General features: G+C 43.0%; 2 protein-coding genes across 3 annotated transcripts in view; both read left to right on the forward strand.

Moving 5' to 3' along the window:
- The window catches only part of LOC144583004 (sialin-like), a 39,143-nt gene extending 35,951 nt beyond the window's left edge, over positions 1 to 3,192 (forward strand). For both annotated transcript variants that reach the window (XM_072999658.2, XM_072999672.2), the window contains 2 exons: positions 541 to 631; positions 1,808 to 3,192. In XM_072999658.2, coding sequence (XP_072855759.2) covers positions 541 to 631; positions 1,808 to 1,948 — 232 coding nt within the window. In that variant the 3' untranslated portion in view covers positions 1,949 to 3,192. The remainder of the gene's footprint in view (positions 1 to 540; positions 632 to 1,807) is intronic.
- Positions 3,193 to 4,549: 1,357 nt separating this feature from the next.
- The window catches only part of LOC110075013 (sialin), a 29,515-nt gene continuing 9,691 nt past the window's right edge, over positions 4,550 to 24,373 (forward strand). Inside the window, exons 1-10 of the mRNA XM_078385808.1 lie at positions 4,550 to 6,811; positions 7,743 to 8,244; positions 12,897 to 13,090; positions 13,971 to 14,204; positions 17,859 to 17,946; positions 18,681 to 18,767; positions 19,893 to 20,011; positions 20,802 to 20,960; positions 22,158 to 22,290; positions 22,942 to 23,089. Of these exons, the coding sequence (XP_078241934.1) occupies positions 8,154 to 8,244; positions 12,897 to 13,090; positions 13,971 to 14,204; positions 17,859 to 17,946; positions 18,681 to 18,767; positions 19,893 to 20,011; positions 20,802 to 20,960; positions 22,158 to 22,290; positions 22,942 to 23,089 (1,253 nt within the window). The 5' untranslated portion in view covers positions 4,550 to 6,811; positions 7,743 to 8,153. The remainder of the gene's footprint in view (positions 6,812 to 7,742; positions 8,245 to 12,896; positions 13,091 to 13,970; positions 14,205 to 17,858; positions 17,947 to 18,680; positions 18,768 to 19,892; positions 20,012 to 20,801; positions 20,961 to 22,157; positions 22,291 to 22,941; positions 23,090 to 24,373) is intronic.

Raw genomic sequence — 24,373 nt, forward strand, 5'->3', positions numbered from 1 at the left:
GTAAAATGCATGCAGAATCTGACCCAGAGGGGGAGGCCCTTGCCTTGCAATGGGAATCCTTCTGCTGGTGCTTAAGTAGGCCAGCAGCTTCATGCTTTGGATTTTATCTCCCTTGCAAATTCTTCATGGGGAAGCTTGTGCATGTGAGAAGCTCTTCTGATCCCTTCCAAGCGAGTGGATGAATCATGTGTGAAATTCCTTCCAGTGCCTCTTGTTTCAGTCTTCCAGGAGGGCTTTGAGTGCCAAGAACACTTGAGTTAGTGTTGGGAACTTCTAGAGGGATTCACTTTTATATTATAGACTATTTGTCGTGTGTGTGTGTGTGTGTGTGTGTGTGTGTGTGTGTGTGTGTGTGTGTTTGTGTGTGTGTGTGTGTGTGTGTGTGTGTGTGTGTGTGTGTGTGTGTGAGAGAGAGAGAGAGAGAGAGAGAGAGAGAGAGAGAGAGAGAGAGGCTGAAAATCTGACCTTCCTTTCTCAATGGTGGGAAGAAGATCAAGGGACTGTGACTCGAATAACAAACTGTTTTCCATGTTTTCTTAGATATGCTGGTATCCTCCTAGGAATCACAAATTCATTTGCTACTATCCCGGGAATGGTGGGACCACTCGTTGCTAAGAGCTTGACTCATAGTGTAAGTCATTGTCCAGCTCGTTAAAAAAAATAGGAGAAGTGGTGATATATTTCATTACTGTTTAGTTTCTGTTGCTTTTGTGGGGGGGAGGAAACCCTGTAATCTCTGTCTTAAAAATGATATAGAACTGTGAAATAGAGCAGAGAGAATGACCTTGTATTCTGTGACTCACTGTTGCTAATGTTAGTTTTTATATTTAAAGCCATATGGTGGTTACCCAAGATTGGGAACCACTGTTGTAGTTCATAACTTTGTGAGCTTTGTCACGGTAATCCTACCCAATTCATCAAAATAGTTTCACAGGCCTTTTCCAGTGTATCCAAAACAAAATAAGGACAGTGATTGTAATCAGTTACTTCTTATTTTAATGGAGTGCCTTTGAGTTGCAAGAGCCAAAACTGCAATGGCAGGACACATAACAAAATTTCATAGACACTTTGCCCATCGCTGTGATTCTGGAGCTACATCCAGAGGTAACACTTCAAAGATCTCTTCCTTTGAAAACTGTGGTTAAAATTCTCACTAAGCTCTTGAATGTGTAGCTTTTGTAGCCTCCACCATCAACTTGTAAACCGCCCAGAGAATGCTTTAAACGCTATGAGGTGGTATATAAGCACCACACATGGCTTTTTATTTTCATATTGGCATTTGTTTTCCTAATTAAGTTGCATTTAATAGATGTCATACATAGTCAAGCAATATTTTCCATTTTCCACACTTGTTTCTTGTGAACAAAACAAATGCATCATATACATTTAGACACTCCTTTCCTTGTTTTCCAAACAATACTTTGGAGGATCAGAAACAAGCTGCAACTCCCCTCACTGTGTATATAGTTGTCTTTTTTTTTTCTTAAGCTGTAATAGTTTCTAAATTGCTTCCAACTTTGACAATCAAAACAGGCAAACAGTGGCTTCAGCAGGCTTACACAACAGGATAGCTTGTGCTCACTAATCATTCATAACCAACAAAACCAGGAATGTGACATCTAAACTGGCCATGTTGGCTGGGGTACTGTGGGATTTATAGTAAAAAAAAAAGTCAGTTCATTTCTAATAGGCACAGGGAAAATAGATATAAGAAGGTGAAGGGGAAAAGGCGTTAATGGAGAGCATCTTCATGATGCTCGGTTTTGAATATGAAACTGATACTTATTCATCTTTTTTCTTTTGCCAGAACACTGTGGGCGAGTGGCAGATTGTGTTCTACATTGCTGCTACCATTAATTTATTTGGAGCTGTTTTCTTTGCAATATTCAGTAGTGGAGAAGTGCAGGACTGGGCCCTGGATGGCTACCACTTGCATAGGAACCAATGAAACCCAGGGTTAATCACTGAGTATTGCAGGCATGTGACCTGGAAGACCTTTCACATGACATCTGCCGTGCCTACTGTAACCTTTCCCGGTTGGAAGACATTTCACAGTTTGATATGCTGATCTATTTTTTTCTTTTCTTTTTCTTTGTAATAAGTTGGAATTAAATACAGTTGTCTTAGGGTCTCATCACATGGAATATTTGAATCATTTGTTTTTCTGACAGTGGGTTACCACAGATGCTTTTCAGTAATTTGATAAGTTATTCTCGTGTGATGATGCATCAGTATCCTGCAATCATTACCCAGTTTGACTTGTTATATTGTAGAAAATCCTTCCTCTGCTTACTTTCACCAGGATAGTTTCTGGAATATTGGCATGGGTGTGTGTGTCATGACCTCATGTTGCCTCCATTATCTTTTTAAGAGACTTCTCCCAAATTTCATATTTTATGCTATTTATTATATTTTGGTAATGAACAGAATTTCTTTGCACTCTATCCAGTGGGACTCAAGGCAATGTAGACATGGAAAATGAATTCAGAACAGTCAATTGAGGATTGAGCATTGACACACACACCCAGCTCCTCTGTTTGTTTTTCCTAACAGATAGATTTTCCTTCGAGTATGACTGTTCTTTTTCTCCCTAATTATGCTGCCACCAGAGGATTACTTCCTCAATTACCAATTATGAACACAGAATCACTGATGTCAAATACAGTGGTGCCCCGCATAGCGACGATAATCCGTTCCAGATAAATCGTTGCTATCCGGAATCGTCACTATACGGAACGGAAAACCCCATAGGAACGCATTAAACCCTGTGTAATGCGTTCCTATGGGGGGAAAACTCACAGTTATGCGAAGATCCTCTATCCGGCCGCCATTTTCAGCACCTCGGTATGTGAGGAAATCGTGCGAAAACGCTGCAGCCGACCATTTTCTTCACCCGGCGGCCATTTTGGAACCGCCGATCAGCTGTTCTGAAAACATCATAATGCGAAGATCGGTAAGCGAAACGCTTACCGATCATCGCAATGGGATTTTTGCCCATCTAAATCATTGCAATGCGATCGCTTTTGCGATCGCTAAATCCGCATCGCTATACGGATTCGTCGTTAAATGGGGCGCTTGTTAGGCACCACTGTATAACAATGTTTATTTAAAGATTAACAGGTGAAACACACAAAGAAAATCATGGATGGTATTGTAGTTGCAATTCATTAAACTTCTTTTGATTTACACAAACAGTATGTTGGCTCATTTATATTCATTTTCAATCACGGTGTAACTGTTTCTTTAATTCTTATAACTTTCATTTCTTTTAGTTCTCTCATACATTAACTTTCCAAGTGTTCTCTTTAAATCTTATATTCCCTATCTCTCTCTATATATATCCCTATCCTTCTTCTAACTCTTCCCCTGTCCTAACTTTTCATAACTGTCCACCCTAACTGATTCCAACTGTCCTCCTTTTTTTTTCTTGGTTCCGCCCTCCTGTCCTATCATTGGCTCCCACATCAGGGTTCTAACATAATAGACAGGCGTGACATTTGAACTGTCCGTCACAAGCATGCTCAGTACAATGGGAATGCTGACTTCATGGGGGTGGAGTGCATGAAGGGAAGACTGAGGGAGGGGGGAATGGAAAAGGTGTGATTTACATTGCAACATTAAGTCCCACTTGCTCCCAAGGGTGTGCTTTATATCATTACAAGGTACCTACATAAATAGTCAGATGGATAGAAAGACAGATATGTTACATGTAGGAAGACTTGTGCTGGGTCAGATCACAGGCCTATCTAGTCCAGGGTTCAGTTCCTGCAGTCACCAGCCAGATCTTTCTGGAAGCTCCAGCCAGGACACACCTCCTGTTTGGGGGTCCTAGCAACTGATACACATAAGCAGATCAGCAGACCCACCTGTAATCAAATGGATTGATCCAACACTTTGGATTGTTATTTTTGGAGTTAATCATCTGAGGAGTGTACAATGGATAAAACGCATCATACTGTATATCAGCACAGACAAGTCCTGCTTTTAACTTATAATTATACTCTATTAGCAAGGCCTTCGACATTTGTGGCCTTTAAAAAAAAACAATACTGAAGTCATTTTGAACACTGAAGTGTAATTTTCATAAAATAAACATTTGTATAAAATGCCAACTACTTCAATCAACCTGAGATTGCTCCTCTGATATTTAAATAAGAATGCTTTAAGAAAAGAAATGATGCATCTTTCAGAATACTCTCATGCAGGCAGAAGGAGGGGGAATGGGGCTAGTGTGGAGGAAATCAAGAAAATGAAGTACAGTAGTGGCAAATCCACACGGTCTGTTCACAGGTCTGGCAAAACAATCTTTCCTCTTCTCCTTGCCTGGCAACTTGTGGAGAAGGGAGAGAGGAAGAGAATTTAACCCAGCTCATCCCATCAACTTTGGACCACAATTCCTATATACCACAGTCTCTAGGGCCCGTATTCAGTATTGATGGGAGTTGTTGTCAAGATCTTCTGGAGAGCACCTTGTGGTGGAGGGCTACTTCCAGACCTACGTACAAGCTCCCTGGGCTGTATTCATAATGGCTAGCACTGCATAAACTGGGAGTTCTGATTCCATCCACTAGGTGGTGTTTGCTCAAAAATTTAGCTGGCTCGATGGTTGTTGTAGATTTTTCAGGTTCTTTGGCTGTGTTCTGAAAATTGTTCTTCCTGACGTTTCGCCAGTCTCTGTGGCCGGCATCTTCAGAGGACTGGAGTAGGAACTCTGTCCTTGCTCTGTTGCTGTTTGTTGGATAGTTGAGTATTTAAAGCTGTGGGAACAGCTTTTGTCTCCCCACCCTTTTTTTTTTTTCAGGAGATTGGGTGATCAGCATGTTTTTTGTTGTGATCAGGGGAGAGAGATTATCTGTCACTGTGGTTGATGGGTGTCATTAGCTGGTCTTTTTTGTGCAATGATCCCTGGCCCTTGTGGCTGGGTAGAGTTCATTGACCTTTTGCAGGCTGTATTATTCAGTGTTGGAAGCCAGGCCTTGTTTAGTTTTAGGCCTTCTTCCTTTTTGTTGAAGTTCTGTTTATGGATTTCAATGGCTTCCCTGTGCAGTCTTCATACAGATTGCTGGTATTGCCCAGTACTTCAGTATTTTGAAATAGAATTTCATGTCCAGCTTGTTTAAGGGCATGTTCAGCTACTGCAGATTTTTCTGGTTGTTTAGTCTGCAGTGTCTCTCATGTTCTTTGATTCTGGTGTGAATGCTGCGTTTTGTGGTTCCAATATATACCTGTCCACAACTGCAAGGTATCCAGTATACTCCTGCAGTGGTGAGGGGGTCCTTTTTGTCCTTTGCTGACTGTAACATTTGTTGTATTTTTGTGGTGGGTCTGAATACTGTTTGTAGATTGTTTTTTCAAAAGTTTCCCCATGCATTCTGGGACCCCTTTGATGTATGTCAGAAATACTTTATTTGTGCGTGGCTGTTTTTCCTCTTCAGTTTGGTGTTGTTTTCTTGGTTTGATGGCTCTTTTGATTTCATTCTTGGAACAGCCATTCGCCTGTAGGGCCCAATTCAGATGGTTGAGTTCAGTGCTGAGAAATTGAGCTTCACAGTTCTGATTTGCCTGGTCTACCAATGTTTTGATTATACCTCTTTTCTGTCTTGCCCTAAAACAAGCTGGACATGAAATTCTATTTCAAAATACTGAAGTACAGTACTGGACAACACCAGGTTAGTGATAGACCTGTCATACTCTGGCAGGTGAATGAGATGATATGGAGGTTTCCACATTTTACTACTAGTAGTCAGAATAGTCAAAGCTATGGTTTTTCCTGTAGTGATGTACGGAACTGAGAGCTGGATCATAAAGAAAGCTGACCGCCGAAGAATTGATGCTTTTGAATTGTGGTGCTGGAGGAGACTCTTGAGAGTCCCCTGGACTGCAAGGAGAACAAACCGATCCATTCTAAAGGAAATCAAGCCTGAGTGCTCACCGGAAGGACAGATCCTGAAGCTGAGGCTCCAATACTTTGGCCATCTCATGAGAAGAGAGGACTCCCTGGAAAAGACCCTGATGTTGGGAAAGTGTGAAGGCAAGAGGAGAAGGGGACGACAGAGGATGAGATGGTTGGACAGTGTCATCGAGGCGACCAACATGAATTTGGCCCAGCTCCGGGAGGCAGTGGAAGACAGGAGGGCCTGGCGTGCTCTGATCCATGGGGTCACAAAGAGACAGACACGACTAAACGACTAAACAAACAAACAATTTTTTTACAATAGGAACGAAAAGAATAAGGAAAACAATCAGTAGCAGGGCATGTATTTCCTTTTTCTTTGGTAGATTTCTGATTTCATAGTACCACAGTAACTTCAGTGCAGCTGCTGAATTCAGGACCCATTTGGTTGCACTGCAGAAAGCAGGGGACATCTCCCAACACAGAGCTTTGTTGTTCTTAGGCGCCATCGTGGAGACCCTATGATTAGAGGGATCCCCAAAATGTCCCGTCCTCAACAGCCCTGCTCAGCTACTACTTGTAAACTCAAGCCTGTGTTCCTTTTAGACAGTCAGTCCACCTCGTATGTAATCTTCCTCTTTTCCTGCGGCATTCCACCTTTCCCAGCACTGAGTTCCCATTTTGGAAGGGGTGAACCACAAGAAAGCAGTAAGCAGTATTACGCTTTTGGGGTGGGGAAAAGAGGTTATTATTCCTCACTCCCTGGCGGATATTTAAGGTGGAGGAAGGTGAGCAAAGCGTGTATCTGAAGCAGCGAGATGGAGGCGTGACGTGTTCCTCAAGCCACGGCCTTCCCGGCTCCGGCTATATAAACGACGGGTCGGTCTTTTTCGCTACGGGTTTGCCGCTGCTTGCCAGGTGAGCTGTTCTGTTGTGCGCGCGAGGGAACAGTCTAGAGGGGGGCGGGGACGGTGCCAGCGCCAGCCCCACGTGCTCCTGGCCCCACAGAAAGCCGTTTTCCAGGCTCGGGACGGGGTAGTGATAGCTCGATGTAATCGAAAGCTAAAGGGGCGGATTCGCTCGCCCCTTTTCTCGGCCGCCATCCCTGCGGTTGAGATCTCCCCCTCGCCACCTCCCGGTTGCGTGGATCTGAGGAAAGTGGATTGGTGTTTGGGAATGATCTACGGTGAAGGGAAGTCTGGCGCTTTCCCAAAGAGCTCTGGAAACGGGAGTAAAAAAGAAGCGTTCTGGGGACACGTGTCGCGTTCCCCTTCCCGCGGGAGTGAATGTGGGGACGGTGTGCCTGCGGTCGTGGCAGATGCGGCTCCTTTCGTTTCCCCCCAGTTACTGTACTGGTTTTCTCAGCGGCTGATTTGGCTTTTTTTTCCGAACGTATTTGCGTGATGGGTTAATGGAAGGGTTCTGTTTTCTCGGGCTTCTCCCCCTTTCCTTTATATATATTATTTTGTTATGGTTGTTTGTTTTTCCTCGGTGTGGAGGAGTCAAAACCAGCGGGGCCTCCGCTGTGGCCGCCACAAAATGGAGGGGCGGGGTGCGTGCCAGCCAACCAGCGGCTCGCCTTCACCCCCTTCCGGTCTCGTGCTCCCCACGGCTCGACTTGGGACCCAGAGCAGGGGGAGCCTCCCTTCCCCCTCCCCGGCGCATTCGGATAGGACGAGGGTGGGGACGGAGGGCCGCGAAGGGTGTCTGTCTGAGGCGATAAGCCCCTTGGCGCCCCCCCCCGCCCCGTCTCCGGGGGTGTGTGTGGAGTGGGGCTCGCCTGCAGCCTGCCTGTAGCCCACAGCCTTTCCATGACTCTTCCTCTCTTTCGGCAACTTCTTCCTGACAGGTGGCCGCTCAATGGATGCAACCTACGCAAATCTGTGCGGGAGAAAAAAATGCTCTGGTTTCATGGATCGACCCTGAGACTTACTGGATCCGTTATGAAGCGACATCCAGCGGCCCCGTCCTTTTCGTCCGGTAGCAAGCCGGCCGGGCAACTTGTGCCAGTATCAAAGATGGCCGAGAAGCGGCGCAGAGCAGGGAAAAAGAGCTGAAGGCGGAAGTGTGGAGTCAGTGGTTCCCGTCGGGGGCCACGTGTCCGCCCGGTCCTGGTCACGTGTCTGCCCCGCCCATTTCCCTACTTGCTGCGGGCTCTTTTTTTCCCGGAGCGAAAGAGAGGTATTGAGTGGGTGGTTGGTTTTTTTAAATCCCCCCTGAGGCCCCGGGTGTTTTGCATACCTGCCCCGCCACGAGTGCCATGAAGATCCCGGAGCCGGGAGAGGGAGAGGAAGAAGAAGCGGATCGCAAGCCGCTGCTCTTGCGAGAATCTCAGCCCATCGACAAGGCAGGTGAGGGCAGTTTCTGAAGGGTTTGGTTTTTGCCACGTACGCTCAGAAGAAGCCCCGCGCCCGGCTCTCTCTCCTTAGGGGTCCCCTCGTGTGTGTCCGGCAGCCGAGCACCCACTGTTTTGAAGAACTGCGTGGTGGTGGGGACCAGGAGCCATGCCCTGTGAAGAAACCACGTTTCCTGCACTGAGTGACAGGTCCAGTGTATAGGCTTCCCCCATAGCCAGTAACACAACATTGTGCCTGTATGCTGGGACTGAAGCCTCACGCAGTTTATGGATGCTTGCTAGGTTTACTAAGGCGGTCATGGTCCACTTACCTGATATGGTCACTTCCCTTGTACAAATTGGTTTTTGCATAGAAATATCACAGATTGTTCCTTTTGTATTTCACAGTCTTTTGAGTTCGCTTCTTGCACTGTGTTCCTATATTCCTTTACCTTGGTTTGTCAAGTGAGAATAACAGAACCTACGTGGCAGAAACCTATGAGGCTACTCTGTATCAGGCTATTTGTCCATTTAGCCTATTGTTATCTACTATTGTTTCCCGATAGGTAATTCCTAGTGTTAGTAATAATTGCTCTGCCACTTTCAGTGGCAAGCAAACCTGCCAGGGATTTCTTGTACTTTTGGCCTCCCAACGTTCATCCCACTATGGGCTCTAATTTACCTGAACTCTGTGAAAGTTCCCTGCAACTTTTGCAGTGGGGGGCATTTTATCTCCTTGTTAAAAAGTTGGTTGGCAGACTCTCATTGGTTAGTTGCACCAGTGTAAGGTGTAATGGCACATGTTGCAGTGGTGCATTGCCACTGCAACATGTGCCATTATATCAAGTCACTGATTATATCTTGCATTGCATGTTAACTCATGTGACGAGCATGTGATGAGAAAGATTTTGTTAACCAGTAGAATGCTTTACTGCTTCTAAATTTAAAAATGTGATGTATTCCTTAAATGAAATAGTCATAGTGCTATATATTTATAATGTTATTTTTTAATGGATTGGGGAATGGGACTTTTCTAGTCACTAACATTTTAATAAAATGATTTATTGGAGTAGTTGGAATGGTTATGTATAAAATTAAGTTAGCATTACGGCACTATAGCATTTCTGTTAAATGTAAATGGATGATAAAATGACACCCACTGCAAAGGTTTAATGTGGTATCAAAGACCACAATAAACTGTTACCCATTTAAGAAAACAGAAATACTGAGGGGTTCTTTATGGTGATAATCTGCAATATGAGAAGACCACAGAAATGAATTAAAACAATAATGAATGTCTGATTGTTCAGGTTGATAGCCATAAAAAGCAAGGAAATCAAGGATGACAATTTCACACTACAGAATTATTTTCCATCAGCTGATCCTGTGAGCTAGACATGCCTTGAATTAAACCTGAGTTTTTCTCCATGCAAAGCCTGTGCTTTGCCATTGAACTGTAGTCCATAAAAGCATATATCCCAATACTGTAAATCTTTTTCTTTTGCAAAGTTCCTTCGCAAGCAAGCAGGCACAGTCTGCAGTCATGAGAATACTTCAGAAGTATACATAATATCTTTAAAAAGATCATGAAATCTTTTTAAAGATAGCATTAGGGTCACCACACATCTTTTTTTTCAGTGTGTAGATGCACTGGTGGTGGCTTCTCTACACAAAAAACACCCACGAAGCCTCCAGCAAAAAGCAGCATGTAAATTTGATAAACAGTGAAATAATACAAATGTGGACTTAGCAAATGCATACATGTGTAATGTGTGCATGCGGTGATCTACGCATAGTGGCTGAAATTGTGTTTAGTAGGTTGCACTACAGTAGGACTGTTGGTGAGTCAACTCCTTGGTAAGCTTCATTTATTCAAATAGGTCTACACTTGTTTCATCTTACTATGCTAAAGTCAATCGCAACTAGAATAGGTCTGTTGGAATTAATGGAATTTATAGAGGAGTTAGATTGAGTGGGCCAAATAGCTGAGACCTATTACATGAAGCAACAGGATTTCAGCCAGCGTGCATGCTGTCCAGGTATCATTCTGCTGTATTTTAAGCTTGTGGCTGGTTTACAGATTCACAAATCTAAAAGTCCTTTGTTAAAGTGTATTACTGCCGTCATCAAGTTACGCTAGAGAATCCTCAGAATAGAGCTGTCAGACCACACTTCTTTTTAAAGACTTCCATGTACCCATGAGGGACTCTGTTCTACTAGTTATGAGGGGGTGCTGATAAGAGGCCTGGAAGGAGAAAACACGAAATTGGGCCTTCTCGGCGGTAGCTCCTCGCCTCTGTAACAGTCTCCCTCCAGAGATGCGCAGCCCTCACACTGGGTATCTTTAAAAATCATTTTAAAACATGGATGTTTATTCAGGCCTTCCCTCCAGTTAGTACTTGAACCTTTTCTTTTTATTTTCTTTATTCTTCACTCTTTTTCCATCTTGTAAATTGTTATTAGAAGATACTTATGCAATAATTCTTGTGTTTTTATTAGTTTTATGTTGTATTCGAAGCCGCCTAGAGTGGTCGCAAGTATTGAGCCTTACCCAGAAAAAATTGAGCTAGGAAGCTGTAACTGCCACACTATTCTACAAGTTCCCCCAGGAAGTCAACGCACTTGCGACATCTGTCCTGCAGCTCAAGTCCCTGCAAATTAAAATTCTTCCAACTGCTGGTGTAACCACTCATTGGAAGCATTAGTTGCCCCCAGAACACTCCCATATCGTCGTCCCTTTAGAGTTTTTTTGAGTTTGGGGAACAGATAATAGTCAGAAGGAGCCAGGTCGGGAGAAAAGGGTGGATGGGGCATCACTTGAAAGGCGTTAGTTTTGCCATTGTTTCACCTGCAGTGTATGATGAGGTGATGTCATGCAATAGGATGACAACTTCGGAGAGCTTTCCTCGATGTTTTTCCTTGATGTTTTGCCTCAACTTCGTCAATAAAGCACAGTAATATTTTGCATTGATGGCTGAACCCTGTTGGAGGTAGTCCACCAGCAGAACTTCCTTCTTATCAAAAAACAAACAAACAAAAAACACCACCCTGTTGCCATTTGCTTTTGCACCAATCTTTGCATTCAGAACTTCTTTGGCCTGGGGGAACTACTGTGCCTCCATTCCTTAGACTGTTCCTTTGTCTCAGGATCATAACAGTAGATCTATGTCTCATCACTAGTTACCAGTTTGCCCAAGAAATCTTACTCATTTCTTACAAAATGTTCCAAAACAGCTACCGATGACTCCATACGTTTCCTCTTTTGTTCGGTTTTCAAAAGTTTGGGGATCCACTTTGCTGCCAACTTTGTCATTTCCAAGTCTGTGGATAATGGCACCAACTCTTTCATGTGATATTCTCAGATATGTAGCAATACTTTTGGCTGATATTCGGCGGTCTTCCATGATCATGTCATGGGTGGCTTTCACATTTGCAGGCACAGAGACAGAAACAGCCTTCCACTGGGTTTCTCACTTTCAACACCGAAATGGCCATTTTTAAAATTGACAACCCAATGTTTAACTGTTGCATATAAAGGGCCACTGTCACCCATAGTTTGTGACATTTCATCATGGATCTGCTTTGCATCTTTCCCTTGGAGAAACAGGAACTTGATTATGGTCCTATACTCTTACACATTGAACTTTTCTGGAGGTGTTGTCATGTTCACTTTGAACCTGAACATGAAAGATAAGTTAAAATCATAGGTAGTTAATTTTTGCACCATTGAATACACACAAATTGGTCAATACACCCTGCAATTTATAGCGGCTTAGCTCAATTTTTTCTGGGTAAGGCTCAATACTTGTCAGCACTCCCTTGTATTAATTTAAATTTTTCAAATGTCACTTCAGCACTACTTTAAACATCTAACATTTGCTGTCATAAATAACTGTAGGAGAGCTCTTGTAAACTGACCAGATGTCCCTCCCAGAACCTAGAGAAATGGCTCCTGTTTCCGCAGAGTAAAGGAGTGTTTCTGCCAGGGGCATTCTCTGACGCCTGAATTGTAATCTCTCAAAGCTCTTCAGGCATAACTGACGGTCGCTGGTGTTCCCACATGTGGCATGTTTCCACATAGGACATTCGGGGTGGGGGAGTGGGGGCAAAGTGGCCTTGGATCCCAAATTTCTCATTTTATGGAGACACCCAGGAGCAGAACTATTTTTTGTCTCCCGCTGCAAATTATGGGTCAGGTGCCTTCTACCTCCTGCTAGAACCACGAGCTGCCTCTATCCAGAGTAAGGTCTACAAGGAGATGGCTGAACAGTCCCCAAACATCCTAAGCTCCACTGCACATATGGACATGATTCTATACTTCCATTACCTTTATCCAAACAAAGGCATTGCATGTTAATCTTCTCACAGGAAATGTGAAAAGCAAGAGAACATTGGCCTAGCTCTTTTTATATTCTAAACCTCACTTCGTTAGTCCTATGCATAAGCGAAGTAAGTAGCTAATTGGATAGTATAGACTTTGTAGTTCATGAGGTAAGGAGCCCTTTGTCTATGTTCTGTACCAAGTGGGAATGACTTGGTCAGGAAACCTAAGGGTCTTGGCCATTCAGTCCTTGTTGAGTTAAACTAGGTTGCCTGCCAGCAGAATAGGAGCGCGTATGCAATGATGTTATTGACCCAGGGTTGTGTTTGTCCCCTTTTTCATTTTAGTCCCAATATGCTGCTCGGTTCGTCTCAGTTTAGCCATCTGGGCCTTCTTAGGATTCTTCCTCTTATATGCTCTCCGTGTGAATTTAAGTGTGGCCTTGGTGGACATGATAGAACCCAATGCAAGCTTGCTGAAAAACACGACTTCGGTGTGCCCGGAGCATTCTTCAACTCCAGTTGTTCCTCGTAACACTACGGTAACTTTGACTAGGTTTCTTATGATTTTTTAAAGTGAGCTGTCATCCTTTTTTAAAATGAAATAAATAAATCAGCACCATCCTGTAAAGCAGTGGTCCCCAACCGTGGGCCTCCAGATGTTCTTGGACTTCAACTCCCAGAAATCCTGACCAGCAGAGGTGGTGGTGAAGGCTTCTGGGAGTTGTAGTCCAATAACATCTGGAGGCCCAAGGTTGGGGAACACTGCTGTAAAGGATCCTGGTGGAGGAGTCTTTGCAGAAATCAAGAGGAAAGGGCAATTCCTCAGACTGGGTTTATTCAAGGGTGCTGCCCTCTGTATGTTATCTTCTTCTCTTTGGAAGCTGTTTGCATGTTGGTTATTGTGTGGCCCCTGAGGGCATTTTAGGGGGCCCTAATCCATCCAAAGGAGAAAAGAAATGGGCTAATATGTCTTTTACATGTGGAACCCCTGTAAATCCTCTTGGGTTATATTCCTGTCCACAACTCTTAGTGCTGTTGGGTCTCTGGGAACATCTTTTCAAATCTTTAATAGGATATATTTATTTTTAAGTGACCTGTCTTCATTTTTTTAAAATAAGGAAATGAATAAATCAGTACCAGGGGAAAAGAGGATTCACACAGACACACATGGTTGGATTCCCCCCCCCCCTTTGAAACAAGGTGCAGTCACTCTATCTGACTTAGCCCAAACTCTGGGCGCCGTTGTTCTTTTAAAAGAGGATTTTGGCGGAGCGGCTTGTAAAAAAAGGCCACATAACTGTCTTAAGGGCCCATTGACTGGAAGCACTGTATAATGAATATTGTAGTCACATTTATTGAATGAGAGCATGCAAACTTCTTTTCTACTGTATGGTTCAGCTCTTGCCCTCTCTCTTTCAGGGGAAAAAGTATGCTTGGGATGCTGATACACAAGGCTGGATCCTTGGTTCCTTCTTCTATGGCTACATCATCACACAGATCCCTGGTGGATATTTTGCACGCCAAGTTGGGGGAAAGCTGCTGCTGGGCTTTGGCATCCTGGGTACTGCCGTTTTTACCCTGTTTACACCTTTAGCAGCAGATTGGGGAGTTGGATTCCTCATAGCCGTGAGAGCCCTGGAAGGGCTGGGTGAGGTAACCTTTTTTCTTTCAGTATTGCCAAACTTATGATGAGGAGAGAGAGCTAGAGCAGATTTATTCACTGATCATCTACTCTACCATAGCTTTACATGGGTTGCTTGTGCTGCACATCATTCTTTCAGCATAGGTATATTTATATCATTCTTTTTGTAACCTCCCCTCATGGACCTCAAGGTGGCACGTATCAAAATGCAGATAAGTTGCTTGATTCCCCCAGGATTCCTACAGAGGTTCATAGACCCCTGGGCGAAGATCAGAAACCTGTTGTGCTGACATTTGCCCCTGTCAAGGGTTAATCCCAGAATGAAATCAAATAATCATAGACAATCATATCAAAGTTCATCTATCGAGGTAAAAGTCTTTACTTGTTGCAATAATTCTAGGCAACATCAGCTTATCTGTCTATCAAGCTTCATTTACATTATTTCTAGGTTCCATATGCACAAAATTATCTCAGAATTATTGTAACATCTAAAAGTCTTACAGCCAGGCAAAAATATAGAAGCATCTCTTTTAGGGTAAAAAAAGAAAATGGAAATATTTCACGTTACATTATAAAAATGCAACAGGTTAACAGCCCATAATGAGAGGGAATATCTTAAGTAGCAAAATTATTAAAAGGTTTAAAAAGGTATTCTTGTAAGCCTTACTTTAAAAACACAGAAAAATATCAAAATTATTAACAGTATAAATAAAGTTAAAAAGTACTATTTAGCCTCTAAACATATAAAGAACACACAGAGGAAAATTAGCAGATAAAGTTCTCAACTAACCTGACTTAGAATTAATGTAAAATATTCCACTGTTGATTTTCTGGTGATGCTGTTTTTTTTTTTTTAATTATTTAATAAATAAATTATTTATTTATTTATTTTATTCGGAAGCTCCTGCCGCTCAGCTGGGGGAAAATGCCAGCTAGGACTTTGCAAGGACCGCGGGGGAGGGCTCCCCCGCGATCCTTCCCAAGCCCCCGCCGTTGAGCTGGGGGAAAATGGGGCTATGGGGAAAAATCGCAAAGCAACATTTGCAATGCGATCGCTTTTGCGATTGCAAAAAAGCCATCGCTATGCGGATTCGTCGTTAAACGGGGCGCCCGTTAAGTGAGGCACCACTGTATAATGTCAATGTTTGTGATGGAGAATACAGTGGGGTCTTGACTTAAGAACGGCTCGTGTTAAGAACATTTTGACTTAAGAACCACTCTCATAGGAAAATATTGACTTGACTTACATACTTAGATTTGAGTTAAGAACTGAAAAAAAACCACGTGGGAGGCAGGGAAAGTGCTAAATTTGAACTTTCAGTTAACTGTTGGCCAGTGAAAAGGGTGCCTGTCTGCTTCCTCACTCCTCCCAGCGTTTAGAGAGTGGATTGGGAGTCTTCAGACTGCCTGGTACATCCTGGACTGTATTTTCCCTGCCTTCCCTGAACCTTTCTTGACCTAAGAAAAAAGAAACAAAATATCCCCCTCTAGTGGTCGAAGGCAGAATAGCAGCTTCCCATTAGTTTCTATGGACAGAAAAGAGCAGATACGGATCAAATGGTTTTCAATGCATTCCTATGGGAAATGCAGATTTGACCTGAGAACTTTTTGACTTGAGAACCGCCTTCCAATACGGATTAAGTTCTCAAGTCAAGACCCCACTGTATACTGTAGATCAGAAGTCGCCAACCCCTGGTCCACGGCCCATTGCCGGTCCGTGGCTTGAGCCCAACTGGTCCGTGAAGACAGACCTTCCCCCCCCCCCGCACGCACTCCCCTCCCTCCTTTTACTTTTATTGGATTTTTACCCCGCCCCACCTAGACAAAGTCTACTCCGGGCAGCTTACATACATAAAAACGTAGCAAAAAACATCCTAAAAACATTTAAAACATCAAATTTTTAACAATTACGTGCCAGCGCAAGCGCTCCCTCACCCTTTGCACCCACGTGTGCAAAGCAGCTGTGGGGAGAGGAGTGCATGTGGGGGGAGGTCTGTTTTCGCGGCCTGATGGTGACGGGTGGCCCAGATCTGGGAGGCTGAGCATGGCCGGGTGCTCTGGGTGCTGGCCTTCCGTCGGCGGCAGGAAATGGCCCAGATCCTGGAGGCTGAGCATGGCCGGGTGCTCCCAGCAGGGTGCTTCAGCTGCTCGCCTCCTGGCAGGCTCCAACAAAGCCAGGGCCAGCGTTCCTCGCCGCCCACAGCAGGTCACTGTCACTGCTGGTGCCCCCAGCTCCAGAACCAGCACTAGCGGCTGCTCACCATTTGAATTTCCCGCCGCGGAGGATGGCGAGCCCCAACCCCAGCCTCATTGGAGCTCGTCGGGAGGCGAGCGGCCGGAGGGAGCACCCCGGCCATGCTCAGACTCCCAGGCTTCTGCCGCCACCAGCACGCGCTCCTGCGCATGCATCCGAGAACGTGGAAAACGAGATGGTGGGTTTCAGAGTTACAACATCTGAATTATGAAAAAATGTCTTCTACACTCTACTAAAAAGTATAATTCCGAACTCTGATAATTAATATTGTGTTCTAAGAGCAACTGAATTATGCAGCTTTGATTTCTGATGGAAATGAGCAAATGTGCATAATTTCTCATTTTGCATCCCTTAATTAACAAATATTGTTGATTTTTGCTAAATAAAATTTAGCAGAAGTTCCCTGTTATAGGGAAAATAAAAAATCGTTGAAAAAGTGCTTCATGTTACTTTTGCCTTCTGTTTAACATGTATTTAATGTAAAGTGTTTGCTATATCAAGTGATACATAAAGAGTACAAAGAAAGAAAGATGACATTCTCAAAGTGAAGGGGCCACTGAAGAAAAGACCCAGCTCTAGATGCTTGTCAGCCTAATGATTCTCGATTAAGGATCAGGGCTCAGAAACTGATCAGAGAGCTCAAACAAGTTGATATGAGCATAGATACTCCCTCACTCTGAATTATTCAAGATTTTATTTATTGTTTCAGTTTGATATACCGCACCCACTAGTGCCACAGCACTGCGCAGGGCGGTTCTCATAATTTAGACAAATAATATGATAGAACCATAACCTCTAAACATGTAAAAACAGGGCGCCAGAGTGTTACTAAAACTGTGTTACTAAAATTGGAAAAGGCAATAATAACAAAGGTACAAACAGCAAATAACTGAACAGAGGGGAGACCATTTAAAATGTGAGATCTTTGCATCCTATTAGTGGCAGCAGCAGGGGTTGTGGCTGCATTTAGCCAAACATTCTTGAACAATTTATTTCTAACCCACATAATTTTTGTTAGGCTTTCAGGTTCATGGGGGGTGAGTTGCTTTACTTGCTGTGCCTGATGCAGAATGCGATGGTTGCCATGCCACACTGCTTGACCTCTTTGTGAAATGGGCATTTAACAATCCAGATTGTTCACATCAATGTATTTTTGTTGCGGTTGCTTAGCAGAAGCTCAGAGTTCAGCATAATTGTTCTGTCCACAAAGCATATTCTACTGAAGAAAATTGAGGCATGAGATTAGTTCTGCTTAATTGCCCCTGAGTTATGAACACTTTGGTGGGAAGAGAGCTCCATATTAATGCAACCAGTGTAGTCACACTCAGGTTTTATGGTATTAAATATGTTTCCTGGAACAAGTGAAAGTTCATTCTTGAAATACATGCTTATATTTTAAAGTTTTTTCTAGGGTGTCACCTTTCCTGCTATGCATGCAATGTGGTCCTCCTGGTCTCCTCCACTGGAACGCAGCAAACTTCTTAGTATTTCGTATGCAGGTGAGACATTGTAAAAATATTGAAGTCCAGCCAGTGAGGATGCCCCCCTAATTCTCATAAACAGAGGGATTGAGAAAAAGCCACTGGATTGTCCGATTCCCTTCTCTTTCCTGTGCCATCGTTCTGTTGCCACACATAGCCAAAATCCATTGTTAATACACGTGTTGTCTTCCACACTGTTATGCCCTACTCACATATATCTTTTACCCCGCCACGTGAAATTGTTGACCAAACTTTGTACTAATGAAATATATACAGTGGTGCCTCGCATTACAATGTTAATTCGTTCCAGCGAAATCGCTGTAGAACAAAAACATCCTAAAGCGAAATTAAAAAGCCCATAGAAACACATTAAAACCTGTTTCATGTGTTCTGATGGGCTTAAAACTCACCGTCCAGCGAAGATCCTCCATAGGGCGGCCATTTTCGCTGCCTGTGCAGCGAGGAATCCGTCCCTAAACACAGCAGGGAGCCATTTTATTTACCCGGCGGCCATTTTGAAACCGCCAATCAGCTGTTGGAAAATCGTCGTTTTGCGAATAATCGGTTCCCGAAGCAGGGAACCAATCACCACAAAGCGAAATTCCCCCATAGGAAACATTGTTTTGCGATTGCAAAAGCGATCACAAAAAGTTCATTGTTATGCGATTTCATCGTTTTACGAAGCAATCATAAAGCGAGGCACCACTGTATTGGCAACATTTTTTTTAAAGTGCACATCTTTCAATTTCTAGGTGCGCAGTTGGGAACTGTTGTGTCTCTTCCGTTGTCTGGCTTGATCTGTTTTTATATGGACTGGGTTTATGTATTCTATATATTTGGTAAGTATTGTAAATCTAATTCTGTTGCGTAAAGCTTTTGGCATTTATTTTTAAAGCACTTTACCACTTTATTTCAAATAAATGCTAAACAGGCTTGCATAGCTCTTCTGCTTGTCGTAACACTGCAGCTATTGATTTGCTGACATTTTTCAACCAAGGTAATATATGCCTGTTTGTCAAGAAATATGGTCAGCAAAGACATGATAAAAGAATTCTTACCCTTGAGAATAGGAATCCTGTTATCTCATTTTAATTATCATCTTTTATTAACACCTCTGTAGATTAACTTTGTTTTATGCTTACATCCAGTCTTGCTTTATTTATGGATTTTGTAACCATACTCAGGCTGACAAACCTATGTGGAAAGCAAGTACAGTGGTGCCTCGCTTAGCGATCGCTCCGTTGAGCGATGAAATCACTTAGCGATGGCCCCTATGGGGAAAAATCGCTTTGTGAAGATCGCGGGGAAGCGATCGTGGCAAAGCGACCCTTTTTGCACAGCTGATCGGTGGTTCCAAAATGGACGCCGGAAAAACAAAATGGCCACCCACTGTTTTGCCTCACTTGAGGCACCAAAAATGGCTGCCCCTATGGAGGATTTTCACATAAGGTAAGTTTTTAAGCCCATAGGAACGCATTAAACAAATTTTAATGCATTTCTATGGGCTTTTAAAATTCGCTTAGCGATTAAATCGCTTAGCAGCGTTTTTCCTGGAACGGATTAACATCGCTAAGCGAGGCACCACTGTACTCAATTTGTGCTAACGGAATTTATTTACAGGATTTTTCAGCAGTTGCTGTTAATACTCAGGGTTTGACGCAGAAGTGGTAGAATGGGTGGCTGTTCTGGTTTATTTACTCCCCCCCACCTGATGTTCTTCAGATATTTTGGAGTGGAACTCTCATCAGCCCCAGCCTACATGGGTAGTGGTTGGCTGGGGAAAGCTTGTTTATCCTTTTTCTGTAATGTGCCTTTAGGGTTCACACGTAGCCACAGCTCACAGTACTTACCTTGATGGTGGGCATAGGTGTGGCCTGTTTCTCAGTGTTTATCAGTCTTATTAGCGCCACAAGATCAACCTTTCCTTTCATTTGAGCACAGACACTTTCCCCCTTTGCCTCAAGGTACCCTGGGTGTGCTGTGGTTCCTCTTCTGGATGGTGATGGTTAGTGATACACCAGAAACTCACAAGAGGATTTCTCATGCAGAGAAAGAATACATTCTGTCTTCTCTTGCAGATCAGGTGTGTAATTTTGCTATAGACTTTGTCTGAAATTTGTATATGATATTATGGCTAATAGTGGCTAGCAGACAAGTGGCCCAGGTGCATCTTTGTTGGGCAGTCAAATGTGACCAAGACATGCCCCAGTATCTCAAGACTTATCTCAAGGTATACAAACCTGACATGAACACCAATAGGATTCTGGCCTTTGTTTATTCCTGCTGAAATAACTGGTATAACATCTATCCACCATAATATTAGAACAAAGGATGCAGCTTGGAATGCTGGAAACCAAGAAATTTTTTATAGAACTCTTTAGTATTTGTTATTGTTTTTCAGAAAAAAACACAAGAATGCTAAGAAAGTGTTGTAAAATGAACAATTCTTTTAAACGTGTATCTGTAAATGGTTTAAATTTTCATTAAAAAGCAACATTTGTGAGGAACTAAAAAACATCAGTCAATACACACACACACCCAAAGAAGTACCATTGTTCTGTCTCACTGTACTACTTATCTAATACTGTAACCAAGAAGGAGAAGAACTACTTTCAGGTAGCCATGTTGACTGCAATTATTTACTTCCAGGCTGCTGAAAAGCCTTTATATGACAAACGTTTTTGTTCTATGTTGCTGATGTAGCACACATATAAAAGCAAACAATGGTGAAAGTTGGGAGGAACCTAAATTCCAGTCTAAATTCTAAGGAGAGCTTGATTCCACGATCTTTTCATCTTGCACAAGGGATCTGCTTTTATGTCTGAATTGTCCTCCTATAATATCTGTGTGGATTTCATCCCTTGTCTCTTTAGCTTTCGACCCAGAAATCTGTGCCTTGGAAAGCCATGCTGACATCTCTTCCGCTTTGGGCTATTGTTGTAGCCCACTTTTCTTACAACTGGACTTTCTATACCCTTCTTACCTTGTTGCCTACCTACATGAAGGAGATTTTGCGATTTGATGTGCAAGAGGTAAGATGGCCTATGTCTTTCAGCTTTGTGACTTTGATTGTTCTGTTCATTCTGAAGTGCCCAACTGTATGGGACTGGATTTCAAGAGGGATTATAGACATAATAATTGGCTGTGGGTCATTCAAGTAGTGTGCTGATTGAATGGGAATTTGATTTCAAAGCTTTAGCTCACGTTGAGCATTTTTATCCTTCTTATACTGCCGTGGTGATCAGTGTCGTTTCTAAAAGTACAGCTCACAAATCTCTGGTCGTCTTCAAAATCAGCAATGAATTCTGAGCTTACACTTTAACATCATGGTGCATAGTAGATGGATATGTCTCAGGGGTGTTTTTTAGCATAATAATTTATTGTTTCCAATGATCAGCTATTACCAGTAAAACCCAAAATATTTGCAAGTGGAAGTGTCGGCATCCAGCCTGAAAAGCACATTCCATAGACAACAACAAAGAGGAAACAACTTTAAAAGTTTCTCAAACTGCTTTCTGGTTCTCCTCCATAAATCCAAAGGTGATTCTTTGATTAATCAGTCCCCAGTGCACATATGTGGCCTCTAAAGGCTCTTAACCAGCAACATCCATCCATCCTAAGTAGCACTGCTGATGATGAAGGATGAAGGTTTCTAGAAGTGATAGCTATACTGGTGTGCCCAGATATAAAGGTGTGCAGTTCAATAACCTGTGTTTGCCTTCATTCCAGCTGCTGCGAGGCAGCTTTCATCTGTTATTGTTCAACTCTGAGAATAAATGGGAAGTTACTGTAGTTGAGCTAGATACCTGCTCTCATAACCTTGGGCTTCATTTCCATTATCATTTGCACAAATGACCTTTTCTGTATTAACCTGCCAGGTATCCTTATCGCAAAATGCATGCTTTGTCACTTATGGTAATAGGCTATTTGCCAGTACAGTCAATAAAAATAATACTTGTGTGCTGTCTGGTTATGGCAACCCTTTCTGGGGTATTCCAGGTAGAGAGTACTCAGTACTCAGAAATAATTTCATTCCTTTCTTCTGAGGTTACCCTGGGACCACGGAGTTTTCGCAAGGCCAGGAGGCACAGTGGGGAATTAAACCTCTGACCTTTGTCTAACTCAGCAGACAAGTAGTCAGGGCACTGAGCTATTCAGCCAGCTAGTTTAATCAGTGTTGCCCCCACCCTATCCTAAATATTTCCTTCTGTGTTTGTTTTTCCTTGCAGAATGGATTTCTCTCTGCACTGCCTTATTTTGGTTGTTGGATTTGTATGATACTGTCTGGTCAATATGCTGATCATTTACGGGAAAAGCAAAACCTGTCTACAGTATGTGTGCGGAGAACATTTACTCTGATAGGTAAGGAAGGAAAGCGTGGATATAGAGCAATTCGGCTTTGTGATTAGCATGTAGGACTAGGGCACTGGAGCCATGGTTTTAAATCCTCAATGACCATGAAGGTCACTATTTGTGAACTTGGGTCAATCTAACTCCCCCAAACTGATTGACCTCTCAAGGTTATTGTGATTATAACGTGGGAAGACGAGAGAGTAATGTGTCCTGCCTAAGCTCACTGGAAGGAAAGCAAGGTATAATTTTAACAAACATGGCTTGCAATACCTGACTCATTCCAAGCATCCTTGGTATTGCTAATCCTCCCTGTTCTTCCATTCTGCTTGCTTCCATGTGCTGTTTTTCCAAGGGATGTAGCAAACTTATGTAAAGAATGGCTGGGATAAATGGGAATATATTTGCCCCATTCTGACAACTTTGTAGGGGCATGTACTCATTCCCTTGCGTCTGTCTTATGACAGCCCCAGTGACTGGTTGCAGTAGATCACCTTATCTCCCTGGCTCAGAATCAGCAGGGAAATTGCTATAGAGTTGTATTGTGCTGGGACTCAGATTTTTTTTTTAAAAAAGGAATGTTTAAAAAGGAAAGTTACATGGCAGAACAATTATACATTTTTGTTTATCTGAGACTGGTATTTTTGATCTGTTTTAATCCAGGAATGATTGGCCCAGCAGTTTTCCTCATAGCTGCTGGATTTATAGGGTGTAATTATGAACTGGCTGTCGCATTTGTAACCATATCAACGACACTGGGGGGCTTTTCTACCTCTGGCTACAGCATCAACCACCTGGATATTGCACCATCGTAAGTTCATTTCAAAAAAAGAGATACAGTTATCTGTTCAGAAAGCTTTTTGGAAAGAATGAACTGAGTCCCCTGAGTACTGAGTATGAAGCCGAATTTATTTTGATGAAGCAGAGCTGCAAGATTATTAGAGTTTGATTGCAACCCATATAATTCCATTAGTTATGTCCTTGCATGTTGTTGACACTGAATCATAGAATCATAGAATAATTGAGTTGGAAGGGACCTATAAGGCCATCGAGTCCAATCCTCTGCTCAATGCAGGAATCCAAATCAAAGGATACCTGACATGGTTGTCCAGTTTTCTCTTGAATGCCTCCCACATTGAAGCACTCACTGCCTACCTCTTGAAGTAATTGATTTAATTGTCATACTGTTCTAAAATTAGGGGGTTTTTTTCCTGATAATCTAAATCTGGCTTCCTGTAACTTGAGCCAATTGTGGCATGTCCTGCACTCTGGGATGATCAAGAGCATATCCTGCCCTTCCTCTGTATGACAACTTTTCAAGTATTTGAAAAGTGTTGTCATATCTCCCCCTAATCTTTTCTCAAGGCTAAACATGTCCCATTCTTTTAGTCTTTCCTCATAAGCCTAGGTGTCCAGAAATCTTTGTTTTGCCATTACCATGCAAATGAGGAATGTTCCTACCCCAATTATAGTATGATTACCAAACTGTAGCTTCATCTAAGAATTTTTTTGCCAAAATGAACTATGACACAGTAGAGAAATAAGTTAGGAATGAGAGATGCTTTCATTAGTGTAGACCAGTGGTGTCGAACTGTGGCCCTCCAGATGTTCTTGGCCTTCAACTCCCAGAAATCCTGGCCAGCAGAGGTGGTGTGAAGGCTTCTGGGAGTTGAAGTCCAAGAACATCTGGAGGGCCACAGTTCGACACCACTGGTGTAGACACTCAACGAGGCAAGGGGAGGATCAGAGACATTATAAGGTTTGGAAAGTTCCCTTGAATAAATCACACTGGCCCCTCACCTCACAACAGTTGCCACCAGTAGTCTTACCACCACTCACATGCCTACTGGAGCCTAGATGAGCTGATTTCTCAAAGTAGATGTTTTAGTAGTGGCGTAGCAGGGGTCAAACGTTCTCTTGGAGAAATTTTCTGTACCTCTAAAGGACTTATGAAATATTGTTACATACTTAATGGTCTCTATGAGTCACACAACTGGGGTTATGTTTCTGCGCAGATAGCCCCACGGAACATTCCAGAGTTTTGCCTCTTGTCTTTCCGCCGGTCTGTTGTGATTGCTTGGCCTGTTCTCTTCAA

The sequence above is a fragment of the Pogona vitticeps genome, chromosome 1 (assembly GCF_051106095.1).
Source record: "Pogona vitticeps strain Pit_001003342236 chromosome 1, PviZW2.1, whole genome shotgun sequence".
In the NCBI taxonomy this organism is placed as follows: Eukaryota; Metazoa; Chordata; class Lepidosauria; order Squamata; family Agamidae; genus Pogona; species Pogona vitticeps.